At 39.3% G+C, this 13,395-nt stretch overlaps 1 protein-coding gene across 50 annotated transcripts in view; it reads right to left on the bottom strand.

Moving 5' to 3' along the window:
- The window catches only part of NEK1 (NIMA related kinase 1), a 187,311-nt gene that overhangs the window by 16,570 nt on the left and 157,346 nt on the right, over positions 1-13,395 (bottom strand). For all 50 annotated transcript variants that reach the window (XM_013982714.3, XM_084994675.1, XM_084994672.1 and 47 more), the window contains 2 exons: positions 7,869-7,957; positions 5,890-6,137 (listed from right to left, as the gene is read on the bottom strand). In XM_013982714.3, coding sequence (XP_013838168.2) covers positions 5,890-6,137; positions 7,869-7,957 — 337 coding nt within the window. The remainder of the gene's footprint in view (positions 1-5,889; positions 6,138-7,868; positions 7,958-13,395) is intronic.

Here is a 13,395-nt window from a genome sequence, read left to right as displayed (position 1 = left end):
TAACACAGAAAGAAATTTCAAGTGGATTGTACCTCTTGGAATGGGTTTACACACCCATCAGTTCCACAGTTCCTACAAGTCCTCCATTAAAACCCTACTGCTCACAGCCCTCCTTTACACTATTGAAGTTTTAAATAGGACCTTCATCTTCATTCAGAAGAACTTATATAAGAACCCTTCCAGTTCTGTCATTCTGAGTCTATGAGATTTTTCACATTGTTTAAATAATATTCTCCAGTTCTGACATACATAGGAAGAAATCCTCCCCAAAATAGCTATTAATTCATAACATGTTGCTGAGATCTTACTTCATTTATAGGCAGACTAATTTTTTTTTAATTCTCTGTAGCATGATAATTTATGCAGCTATAGCATTTGGTACCATTATAAATGTTTTAGAAAACCTTAAAACATTTTTTAAAAATGTGGTTCCTTTGATTTTTCATTGTTACTTAATACCTATTTTTTCTTACAATGAAGAGAACTATGCAAGGTAGTAAATGAATTAAGTACTAATTGCACTACAAGAATTTCAGATGAAATCTACTTAATTCTATCAAACTTTTTCATCAATAGTATTTTGAATATAAAATTATGAATCAGTAATCTGCTGGTTATACTATAAAATAGTTTATGATGAGCATGTTTAGCCTCTGCTCACTGTAATTAAACTAGAACATTACATCCTCAAAACAGCTTCTACAAATATTTGCTCACCTCAATCCATAAACTGGGTTAAAAGTGGATTTAAAACATTAAGAAATTATAAACACTTATCAAAGGCAAAAATTAAGGATATTATCTAAGAATTGATATGCTGGCAAATCAAAAGAAGACATTTACAGTCCATGTGCTATTTGTGACCTGTACACTAATACTCACCCCCACTTTATATTTGCTCTAAGAGGAAAAGAAATTCTCAGGTTTTCACAGATCAGCTTTCCCCTGTACTCCCCAGACGGGAAAGCATCTGTGTGACATACCTGGTTCCCCCCAACCCCTGCCCTTACTCACAACCCCATGGAAGGAGGGCCTAAGGGGAGGGATGAGCAGCTGCTTCACTTGTCAACTAGTGTCTGTGCTATGCACGTCAGCTCACGAGAAGATCTCTCTTTAGAGTATTTTATCCTGACCTATCACACATCTACCTTCAGTAATCATCATTTACATGTTTTGCTCTCAATTTTATCACAGTGAAAGCAGTCACTGTGTTTAGGGTGTTTGTCAGAAGACAATGTAAGCCTAGATCTAGCAGAAATGCCCTTTCAGAGTGAACATGAAATGAAAGTGCTTTTAAATAAATAAAGCTGAAAATAAATTCATCACCAAAAGGGCTGCACAAGAAGTGTTAAAGCAATTCTTAAAGTGGTAGAAAAACAGAAACTCGAATTCTACACAGAGGAATGAAGAATGTCAGAATTGGTGATTATGTACATACAAAAGACTTCCTTTCTCAGTTTTTATTTTCTATAAAAGACAACTAAATGTTTAAAGCAAAAACAATAGAAATGTACTGTGGAGTTTATAATCCATGCAGAGATAAAATACATGACAACAATTCCACAAGGGACAGGCCAAAGAGTGGAAACAGAAGCATCCATCCTGTTGTAAGGCTCAGATGCCACACCTAATACGAAGGGAGACTTGGATCATCTAAAGATGTGCCTTGAAAACTGGGAATGACCACTAAATATTTTTTTAAAGTCTACCTTATAAGCAAACAGCAGAGTTAAAATTTAAAAAATACTCAATCCAAAAGAAGGGAAGACAAAAGTTTAAAAAGAACAAAAGAAGCAATGTGATGAACAGAAAACAAATAGCCAAATGATTAAGTTTAAATTCAGTCACATTGATAAAATATTGAAAATGACATTAGTATAAATGATCTAACCAAAGACTAGTGAGAATGGTTGAAAAGCAAGATTCAACTTCAGGAGAACTGTAAGAAATATACTTTATTTTATTTTATTTTTTTTTGTCTTTTGCCTTTTTTGTTGTTGTTGCTACTTCTTGGGCCGCTCCCGCGGCATATGGAGGTTCCCAGGCTAGGGGTCGAATCAGAGCTGTAGCCACCGGCCTACGCCAGAGCCACAGCAACGCGGGATCCGAGCCGCGTCTGCAACCTACACCACAGCTCACGGCAACGCTGGATAGTTAACCCACTGAGCAAGGGCAGGGACCGAACCCGCAACCTCATGGTTCCTAGTCGGATTCGTTAACCACTGCGCCACGACGGGAACTCCCAGAAATATACTTTAAATAGGAATTAAGTTTGATTAAAGGTAAGGATGTAAAAAGTATACACCACATAAGCACTGAGCAAAAGAAAGCTGGAATGGCTTTATTAAAACCAGGGTGAAGGAGATTTTAGAATGAGGTGACATGACCAGGGATAAAACGAGTCATTTCATAATAATAAAGAGGTTAATTTATTAAGACACAAATATTATTACCTTACATTCAATTGACTGGAAATTTCTTCCTTTCTTTTTTCTTTTTTTGGTTTCTAGGGCCACACTTGTGGCACATGAAGTTTCCAGGCTAGGGGTTGAATCCGAGCTGCAGCTGCTGGCCTACACCACAGCCACAGCAACACCAGATCTAAGCCACTTCTGCAACCTACACCACAGCTCACAGCAAAGCCATATCCTTAAGTCACTGAGTGAAGCCAGGGATCGAACCCGCATCCTCATGGATACTAGTCGGGTTTGTTACCACTGAACCACTACGGGAACTCCCAAGTGACTAGAAATTTCAATGGTGCTTTCTCACTAATAAACAAGCAGAAAGAAATAGTGCAGAAGACTTGAACAACCATCAAAGAGGGACAGACACTTCGTAACAAACGTACCAATTCATCTACAAGACATAACAATGCTAAGACTTTAGTTTCACTCAACAACAGAACCTCAAAATACCAAAACAAAGATACACGAGCATAGTTAAAAATTTCAATCTTCTTTCCTCAGCAACTGATAGTTAATGTAGACCACCCCCCCAAAAAAAAAAATCAGTAAAGATAAAGAAATCATGAAAAACACCACTGGACTTAATTCCTGACATTAACAAAACAATTCACTAAATGATGGAAGAATCTACATTCTTCTAAGGAGATCTGTCAGTAGAAGTGGCTGAGCAAAGGAGATGAGAGAGTGACAATAAGGGCGGAGGACAACCAGGAAAGCATGATATACAGGAAGCCAACAGATAAAACTTGTGAAAGATGGCTGCTGAAAGGACAAAAGTCCAAAATGTAAGAAAAAAAGGATGGGGAACTTGGTAACATACTGGTAATTGATGACTGGGGCAAGAGCAGTTACAGTGGAGGAGTGGGCTGAAACGCACACTGGAATGGACTGGGAAGTGAGTGGAAGGGACACTGCAAAGCTACAACAAGGAGTGGGGAGGGGTCTGCGGAGGGTGTGTGCTCATGGAGGTTGGCCACGGATGATGGGAGGGATGTGCTGAGGTAGACCCACTAGAGAAAGAAGTTTAGGGCACAAGCTGGAGGGACAAGAGAAAGGAGTGAATTCCTGGATAAGGCCAGGGAGGGTAGGACCCCTAGCCAAGGACATCCTTTAATAGGAAAAAGCACACAAGTAGTAGAACGTGACACTGAAAAAATAACCTGTAGCAAAAATCTTTGTAAGAGGTTAAATATCCCATTTTAAAAATGGATTATACAAATGCTTATAAACAATTTTCACCTTTTCCTCATGATCCAAGGACACCGTTCTGCACACTGATGATGTACTATTTTGGCAGAGTGATGAACTCCGTGACCTCCAAGATCTATGGGATGGGAAGTGTGATCTCCGTCCCTGCTTTCAAGGGCCACAGACCGATTTGCTTTTCTAGTGTTTTTTCTTCCCCTCCGTCTACATGAAATCTGCTTTGCTGTATTTCATGCCAGAATAAGTACTTCTACAGAACTACTAAGGCTGAACTAAGGTCATAAAAGGAAATCAAATAATCAAATGTATTATTTAAGGAATATTAACTTTATGTACAGCAGTAAGTTACTAAAAAACTCTGGGGTATACACCTTTACCACAAAAGTATGTACATCCTTGGCCTGCCCACCAAGATATGCCAAGTTTACAGAACCTCTGAAAATATGACTGCTATGAGGTGAGAAAATTTAGCAATCTCTACATTTAAGATAATCATAAGAAAACACTCCACGAAATAAAAAATCCAATTGGAAAATTAAATTTAAAATCAGGAGTTCCTGATGTGGCTCAGGAGGTTAAGGCCATGTCCATGAGGAGGCAGGTTCAATCCCTGGCCTCATTCAGTGGGTTAAGGATCCAGTGTTGCTGTGAGCTGTGGTGTAGGTCGCAGACATGGCTTGGATCCCAGGTTGCTGTGGCTGTGGTATAGGCCACCAGATGTATGTAGTTCCAATTCGGCCCCTAGCCTGGGAATTTAGGTGCGGCCCTAAAAAGAAAAAAAAAAAATTTTTTAATAACTAAATAAATTTACAATAAAATTTTCACTTAAAAATATTTTAAAATGTTAAGGACAAAAGAATTCAGGCAATTCATTTACATACAGAGTTAAACATATGAAAAATGTACAACTCACTAGTAAAAACAGAAATATAAATTTTTAAAAGTTAATACCATTACTCATTCACTAAATACACAATTTTTAAGTAAATGATAATAGTCAGTGCTATTCAGAGCATGAACTCTCACATACTATTTGTCCCACTGTAACTGTTTCTTGAAAGAAAACCAGGCCATATATAACTTTTTGAATTCCACTTAGAGAAATTTATTTTATGGAAATAACTGTGGATATGAACAAGGATACAGATGAAGGTGGTTACAACCAAAAAAACCCTGAAACCTAAAGGCCCAACATTAAAAAGATTAAAGTATGATAGAGCACCCAATGGAATTTGTTGTCATTAAAGAGAGAGGAATTTGACAATATGACAAAATGCTATTTTTGTAATATTTTTATAATATATAGTAAATACAAAAATAGGTTACAAAAACTATGTATAATATCCTATTTTGTTAAAAAGCTATATGTATAAAAATTAGATTATGAAAAGTAATATAACAAAATGCTATGTGATTGATTATATTCTAAATTTTCTATAATGTAATCTCTTAATAAGAAAAGAAACGTTGGTTACATATTTTTAAAGTAGCAAGTGAGAAAAGATAAGAGGTCTGGAATTTCACCAGAAAATGCAGATGAACATCTATTAATCCTCCTACATACATATTAGGCTACACGGCACTTCGATCCATTTATGATGAAATGCTTAAGCTCAGTTTAACACTGAAAACAGAAGCGGGGTGGGGCTGGGGAGGAGACAGGGTATGAGGGTGAAGAGGGATCTTTTGCTCTAACAGGAGCAGACCCTAAAGAGACCCTGAACAGCCAGCCAACCAGGCAGCTATTTTTTTTTTTTTTCTTGTCTTTTTTGCCATTTCTCGGGCCACTCTCGCGGCATATGGAGGTTCCCAGGCTAGGGGTCGAATCAGAGCTGTAGCCACCGGCCTACACCAGAGCCACAGCAACGCGGGATCCGAGCCGCATCTGCAACCTACACCCCAGCTCACGGCAACGCCGGATCGTTAACCCACTGAGCAAGGGCAGGGACCAAACCCGCAACCTCATGGTTCCTAGTCGGATTCGTTAACCACTGCGCCACGACGTGAACTCCCAGGCAGCTATTCTTTCAATGGCAATTTCCTTTCAGCACCAAAGAAAAGATGGAGGGGTTTTCTTCTTTCTGTTTGTTTTGATGTGTGTATGTGTGCTTATGTTTTTAAGGGATTAAAACAATATTATAGCAATCAAAGAGAAACAATAAATATGAAATGTTATCAAACAGATTAACGTTTTCCACTTGAGGAGCATACTTGCCTTTGGGTTGTTTGCATCAAACAGACCAGTTGAAAGTCCAATCAGCAAGGAACTCTGCTTTTTAGTTTTTGGTGGTGAATCAGAGAGAGATCGAAGTGGAAAGGATTCCTCTGGTGAACAGAGGGCTGAGTGAACTTGAGAGATGACTTTCAATTGTTCGGAATGAGCCACTTTATGGAAAAATGGTTCTGGCTGCACAGACTTATCTGCATCACACACAGAGGGCTGAGAACTATCTGCTCCAGGTTCTGTGGGATAAAGGACAGACCATGGTGTCTACAGAGTAATCAACGTTCTAAGTGATACTGAAAAAGTACAGTATGTAACATGTACATGCACAAAAAACTCCACGTCTATCAGAAAAACAGAAGCAAAATATATATGTGATTTTATTACCTTATAAATGATGTTTAAGGTATGTTTTATTTTCAGAAAAGACATTTTATTTGTTATATGATTCCAATATATCAGAAGTTTGAAAATGTAAATACAAGTGGAAGGAAATAAGAAAAAGTACTGTTTAGACACTCATGCTTAGTTCTAGTTTACCTTTGTTCCTATAGGTTAGATATTTAAAATGCTATACTCCTTATATTTTAATTAATGCTAGTAGAAGTAAGAAGACCACTTATTTAATGTCCCCAGTCCCTGGCTTAGCTTTGGCAAGCAATTCTTTTTGTTTTGAACATTCAGTAAGATAACTGACCAGAAAGTTTTATTGCCCACAGTGCCAAACAATATAGGATTATAAACACAGAGGTCAGGAGCCATTAAAAAGAACAAAATTCTGCCATTTGCAGCAACATGGATGGACCTAGAGATTATCACACTAAATGAAGTCTGACAAAGAAAGACATATACTGTACAGTATCACTTACACATGGAATCTAAAAAATAATACAAGTGAATCTATATACAAAACAGAAACAAACTGATATATATAGAAAATGAACTTGTGTTTAGAGGGGGAGGGATAAATTAGAAGTATGAGGTTAACAGATACAACTACTCTGCATAAAACAGATAAGCAATAAGGATTTACTATACAGCACAGGGAACTAGACCCAATCAATATCTTGTAATAAGCTATAAAGGAATCTAATCTGAAAAAACAAAACAAAACAAAACACACAACCCAAATCTCTATGCTGTGTACCTAAAATATTGTAAACTGATTATACTGTAATTTTGTAACACAATATTGTAAACTGATTATACTTTGAAAAAATAAAAAAATAAATGCAGAGTGTGGTGCTCTATGCTTATCACATTTCTGAAATGATTGAGGTGAACGGTAAGACATGCTATTAATATACAGTCCTAGGTCACTAGGCTGTACAGCAGAAATTGACACAACACTGTAAATCAACTATACTCTAATAAAAATAAAATAAAAACAACCAAATGAAATGTATTGCGTCCAAAACAGAAAAAAAAAAAAAAAGGATATTAGTGGGAAAACTAGAACAATTCCAGTAAGAACTGTAATTTGTTATGTGGTATTATATGAATTTAATTTCCTGGGTCTTATCATTGTAGTGGGGATGCTGGCATTAAAGGAAGTTAGGTGAGGGGACCACAAGAATTTTCTGTATTATGCTGGGAAAAAAAAAAAAAAAGATCACAAGTGTTTGTTCGCTTGTATGAAGCATAAACTTTGCTGTTTTACATTTTGATTGTGTGACACACTGTCATTAGAACTTTGTTGGAGTCCCACTGCATAGCACAGGGAACTATATTCAATATCCTGTGATAAACCATGACTGTAAAGAATATGAAAAGAATGTGTGTGTGTGTGTGTGTGTGTGTGTGTGTGTGTATAAAATGAGTCACTTTGCTGTACAGCAGAAATTAACACACTGTAAGTTAACCATACTTCAATAAAATTAAAAAAATACACAGACAAAAAATACATATAGTCTAAATAATCAGGTTAGTGCTCACAGCTGTCCAGAACTAGGCCAATCAGTGATGCTCACCTACATGAACTTCGCCAAGATGACCCACACTCCCCATGGCTCCATCTTCAGAACCTTCATTTTGCTGAGTAGGGACTCTATCCTCCAACCTACCACAGAGATAACGCCAGTTAAAACACACACTTTTCTAGAAATAAAGGTACTCTCAAATATGGAACACAGGTTCACTACTCTTCTCATTAAACACACACCTTCTCCATAAGCACCCCATGTATTTCAGCCTGTTCACACCTTCACATTCACACTAATACACAAAAACCAGCCTCAACATTCTCATCACAGCGGTCTCCAAAGAGTGGCCCCTATATATCAGCAACACGTGGGGACCGGCCAGGAATGCAAGTTCTCAGTCCCCACCATAGATGTGGGAGTCAGAAGCTCTGAGAGATAAAGCTGAGAAATTGGTTTTAATAAATCCCAAACTAATTCTACTGTTGCCAATGTTTGAGAACCACTACTTTAAGCAATCAAAATGTCCCTTAATAGCAGACAATATAAAACACATATTAATCCTATGAAATATTATTCAGCTATTTAAAAATGGAGTAGAAATCAGTATAACCAGATATGGAATGATAATCCAGATATATGATTAAGTAAGAAAAATAATCTTGAGACCAATTTATATAAAATGGTATTAGGTTTCGGGAAAATGTTGCGTGGTGCAGTAGAAGGAATAGAATAATATGCACAAAAACGTTTTAACCTTTAAAGGGAGTGAACTGATTTATGTAAAGAACTCACAATTTTATCTCAATACATGCTGGGAACTAAACTCATGTATTTTATATACATACATACATATTTTTTATTAAAGTATAGTTGATTTACATGTTCTGTTTCTGTTGTACAGTAAAGTGACCCAGCCACCCATACAAACCCATCCCCCCCCACCCCCATTTTCCATCAGTTTCTTACCCAAGAGATTGGGTACAGTTCCCTGTGCTGTACAGCAAGGCCTCATCCCCTACACATTCTAAACGTAATAATCTGTATCTACCAACCCCAAACTCTCCGTCAGTCCCCCTCTCTCCCCCTTCGCCTCTGGAAAACACAAGTCTGCTCTCCATGTCCATGATCTATTTCTGATTATAGATAGGAACATTTGTGTCATATTTTAAACTCAACATATAAGTGATATCATATGGTTTGTTCTCTTTCTGACTTAATTCACTTAGTACGAGAGTCTCTAGTTCCATCCATGTTGCTGCAAATGACATTATTTTGTCCTTTTTAATGGCTAAATAGTATTCCATTATATATGTACCATTTATGTTTAATGTAATTATGGGTATGTCATTTCTTAATTTTTTTGGATTGCTATTTTGGGTCTTTTTTCTTTCCTTCCTCTTTTAGTTGTATTCTCTTGTGATTTTATGATCATCTTTGTCGTTGTGTTTGGTTTCCTTTTTCTTTTTTATGTGTGTCCATTATAGTTACTTGATTTGTGGGTCCCATTATTTTTTGATATAACCATCTAATATATGCAGAATTGCTTCTGGTTGCTGGTCTCTTAACTTCAAATTCATTTTCAATGTTCTCCACTGGTCTTCTTCTCTTCCCATGCTTGCTACTGTAGATAACATATTTGACAGTGGGTGATTTCCTACTTTTATATTACCTTTGTGTTTACCAGTGAATGTTTTCATTGTAATATTCTTGTTTCTAGTTGTGGTTTTTCCTTTTCTGCTTAAAGAAGTTCCTTTAGTAGTTGATGTAGAGCTGGTTTGGAGGTGCTGAATTCTCCTAGCTTTTGCTTGTTTGAAAAGCTTTTGATCTGTCCATCCAATCTAAATGAGAGTTTTGCTGAGTAGAATATTCTTGGTTCTAGGTTCCTCCTCTTCATCACCTCAAATATATCTTGCCAGTCCCTTCTGGCTTGTAGAGTTTCTGCTGAAAAATCAGCTGTTATCCTTGGGGGGGTTTCCTTGTATGTGATATGTTGCTTTTCCCTTGTGGCTTTTAATATTCCTCTTTGTATTTAATTTTCATCAGTGTGATTAGTATGTGTCTTGCTGTATTTTTCCTTGGGTTTATTTTGTATGGAATTCTCTTTGCTCCCTCAATTTAAGTGAGTGCTTCCTTTCCTTGCCCATGTTAGAGAAATTTTCAGCTATAATTTCTTCAAATATTTTCTCTGGCTCTTTCTCTCTTCTCCTTCTGGAACCCCTATAATGATGGTGCATTTAATGTTGTCCCAGAGGTCACGTAAGACTCTCCTCAGTCCTTTTTGTTCTTTTTTTCTTTATTCTTTTCTGTGGCAGTGATTTCCACCACTCTGCCTTCCACCTCACTTGTTTGTTCTTCTGCATCCGATAACCTACTACTGGTTCCTTCTAGATTATTTTTCATTTCAGATATCGTGCCATTCACCTTGCTCTTTAAATACTCTAACTCTTTGTTACACATTTAAGTTCTCAATCCTTGTCTCTATTCTTTTCCCAAGACCTTGGATCATCTTTACTATCATCTCTCTGAATTTTTTTTAGGTAGATTGCCTATCTTATCATTTACTGGTTTTTGTGTCCTTGTCTTGTTCCTCTGTCTGAAAGCTACTTCTTTGGCATCTCATACTGTCTACCTTTCTGTTTATCATCCCCTTGAGAGTAGGTATGTAGATGAAGCAGCGGGTGCCCAGTCCTGGAGTTCTCAGGGGTGGTAATGATTCTTGTGTACCCAGATCAAGTAATGGGAGCAGCTGTATCACACTTCCTCTCCTGGAGCTGGGTGGCTTCTAGGGATGGGGTGTGTGAGTCACGTGGCAGTGATTCACAGTTCACAAGATTGCTTCTGTAGCATGAGGGGGCAGTAGTGTCTCTGGCAACTTTTCTTGCTACTAGGTAGCTTTCAGGACTACTTTCTGTACCTTGCAATGTCAGCAGTTGCTCTTGTAGTCCCCACCTTGGCTGGGGAGGCTGTAGCAACTGCTCTCTCCAGCTGTAGAGGCAGACTTCGCTGTTCGGTCAACACTCTCCTTGCTTGGTCACTTTAGGGATCTCCCTCTATAGCCCCAGAGGCAGGGGGCTTCTTCCTAACTGTTGCAAAAAGATTCTCTCTTTAGCTTCAAGATATATACTTTTGGCAGTCCCTCCCCCTACCTGCCTACTGGTAGGAGTGCTCTCTGTAGCCACTACGGTTTGAAGTATGGACCAATGGGCCTCCCATGGCTCCCTTGGTGTGAAATGAGTGTCACTGACAGGGGCCCTCGCAAGCCCACTGGAATGGCCCTGTTGCCTGTGCTTTTCTCCACCTAGGTAGCCCACAGATCCAGCAGGGAGCATGCACCAGCAGCTCTTTCTTGGCTCTTTTTGGCACAGGATGGGTGCCACTAGTGCAGACCCCTACAGGGCCACTGGGTATGTCTGCTGAACGTGTGCTTTCCCAGTGGGGCAGTTTACAGTTCCTGTGGGGCATGGGGGCCGGCAGCCCTCTCTGGGCTCTTATGGAGTCAGTGACACTAGTCTGGGCCCCTATGGCTACTGCTCCTGTGCAGTGCGGGTGCCGGTGGCCTTCTCTGGGTGCCTTTGGAGTCAGTCCAGCTAGTGTGGGCCCCTGTACAGCAAATGAGTGTGGCCTTGTTGCTTTTGTTTTCCCTGGTTGGGCCAATGGTGGCTCTCGCGGGGAATGGGCACCACTGGCAGCTCTGCTGGCACAGGTCAGATGCTACAGGCACAGAGGCCACCCAGAGGCCGAAGGTAGTGCTATTGCCCCAGGCGGTTACTCTGCCAGTTCCAAGATCTCTGTAGCCCTAAGGGTGGCGCTGCTTCCCAGATGTTGTTAGGTAGCCGCTGCTGCTGAGTGGCTCCCAGAGCTGAAGCAAACAATACTGCAGCTTGAGAGATCCAGCTCACAGCAAACCAGGCTATAAAGGCGGATGCTGCCCCTTCCTTCCAGCAACCTCAAACAATGGCATCGAAACTGGGTTGCCTCTGCTTACAGGGCCTCAGTTGTGTTTGTCCTATACCCTAGTACCTCCAGGCTGTTTCCATGTGGCCAGCCGTGGTTTTTGTCCACATAGCCAGCTCCAGCTCCCTCTTTGAGCCTGATCTCTATGGCCAGAGTTTTAGTTCCTGACACCTACTGGCACCTGAATACGGTTGCCAATAGCACTGACCCGTTTGTGGAGGATTGTTTCCACTTGAACTGCTTCACACTGATTTTCCAGAGTTCCTCCTCCATCTTGGTTGATCTCTGTGCTGCTGGGGGAACTTCCCAGGGCGTGTGGCAGATTTCCCTCTTTCCAGCTCCCTCCTAGGGGCACAGGTCCCATCTTGCTTCCTTTTGATTCTTTCTTCTTTCTTTTGTTCTATCTGGTTTCGTAAAGTATTTCTTGCTCTGTCATAAACCTGAGGTCTTTTGTCAGTTTTTACCAAATGTTCTGTGTGAACAGTTCCACATATAGACGTATTTTCAATGTATTTGTGGGAGTAGGTGAGTCTCACATCCTACTATTCTGCCATATTCCCTGAATCTCATGTATTATATTTATAAACAAAGTTTAAAGACTGGAAGAATATACTCCAAAAGGTACGAGTAATTTATCTCTGGAGTTTTCATTTATAAGGCAGTTTTATTTTGCTAATACCTTTTAATCCATTCCAAATTTAAATAATTTTTTACTTTTTCAATTCTTGCATTTGGAGTGGATAAGCAGGGTTCTGCTGTACAGCACAGGGAACTATAACCAATCACTTGTGATGGAACATGATGAAAGATACTATGAGAAAAGAAATATATATATATACAATTGAGTCACTGTGCTGTACAGCAGAAATTGACAGAACACTGTAAACCAACTATAATTAAAAATTTTTAAATTAGAATTTAGAAAAAAGTAAATATTTCTGGGAATTCCCTGGTGGCTTGGAAGTAAAGGATTCAGCACTGTCACTACCGTGGCTTGGGTTGCTGCTGTGGTGCGGGTTCAATGCCTGGCCTGGAAACTTCTGCAGGCTGTGGGCATAGCCAAAAATAAGCAATGTTCCTTAGTTACTCAAAAAGTTAAATATAAAATTACCGGGGAGTTCCCCTCGTGGCACAGCAGAAATGAATCTAACTATGAACCACGAGGTTGCGGGTTCAATCCCTGGCCTCGCTCAGTGGGTTAAGGATCCGGTGTTGCCCTGGGCTGTGGTGTAGGTCACAGACATGGCTTGGATCTGGCATTGCTGTGGTTCTGGCACAGGCTGGCAGCAACAGCTCCAATTAGACCCCTAGCCTGGGAACCTCCATATGCCATGGGTGCAGCCCTATAAAGACAAAAGACATAATTATATATATATGGTAATTATATATATATATAATTATCATAGGCCGCAGCAATTCCACTCCTAGATACACACCCAAAAGGACTGAATACAGGTGTGCAAATGAAGACTTCTACACAAGGCTCAAAGAAATACTATGCACAACAGCCAAGAGATAGAAATTCCTGGTAGGAATGACCTACCATTGTCTGCTGAATGTCAGCAACTGCTCAAAGGATTAAAATGTAGGATATATTCACAAAATGGAATACTCTTCAGCT

This window comes from Sus scrofa, chromosome 14 (assembly GCF_054392235.1).
Source record: "Sus scrofa isolate SSC_HxYL_T2T_F1_AM1 chromosome 14, Sscrofa_HxYL_maternal_Yorkshire_Landrace_v2.0, whole genome shotgun sequence".
Taxonomy (NCBI): Eukaryota; Metazoa; Chordata; class Mammalia; order Artiodactyla; family Suidae; genus Sus; species Sus scrofa.
The sequence above is the reverse complement of the archived record's forward strand: the minus strand, read 5'-3'. Positions and strand labels throughout refer to the sequence as shown.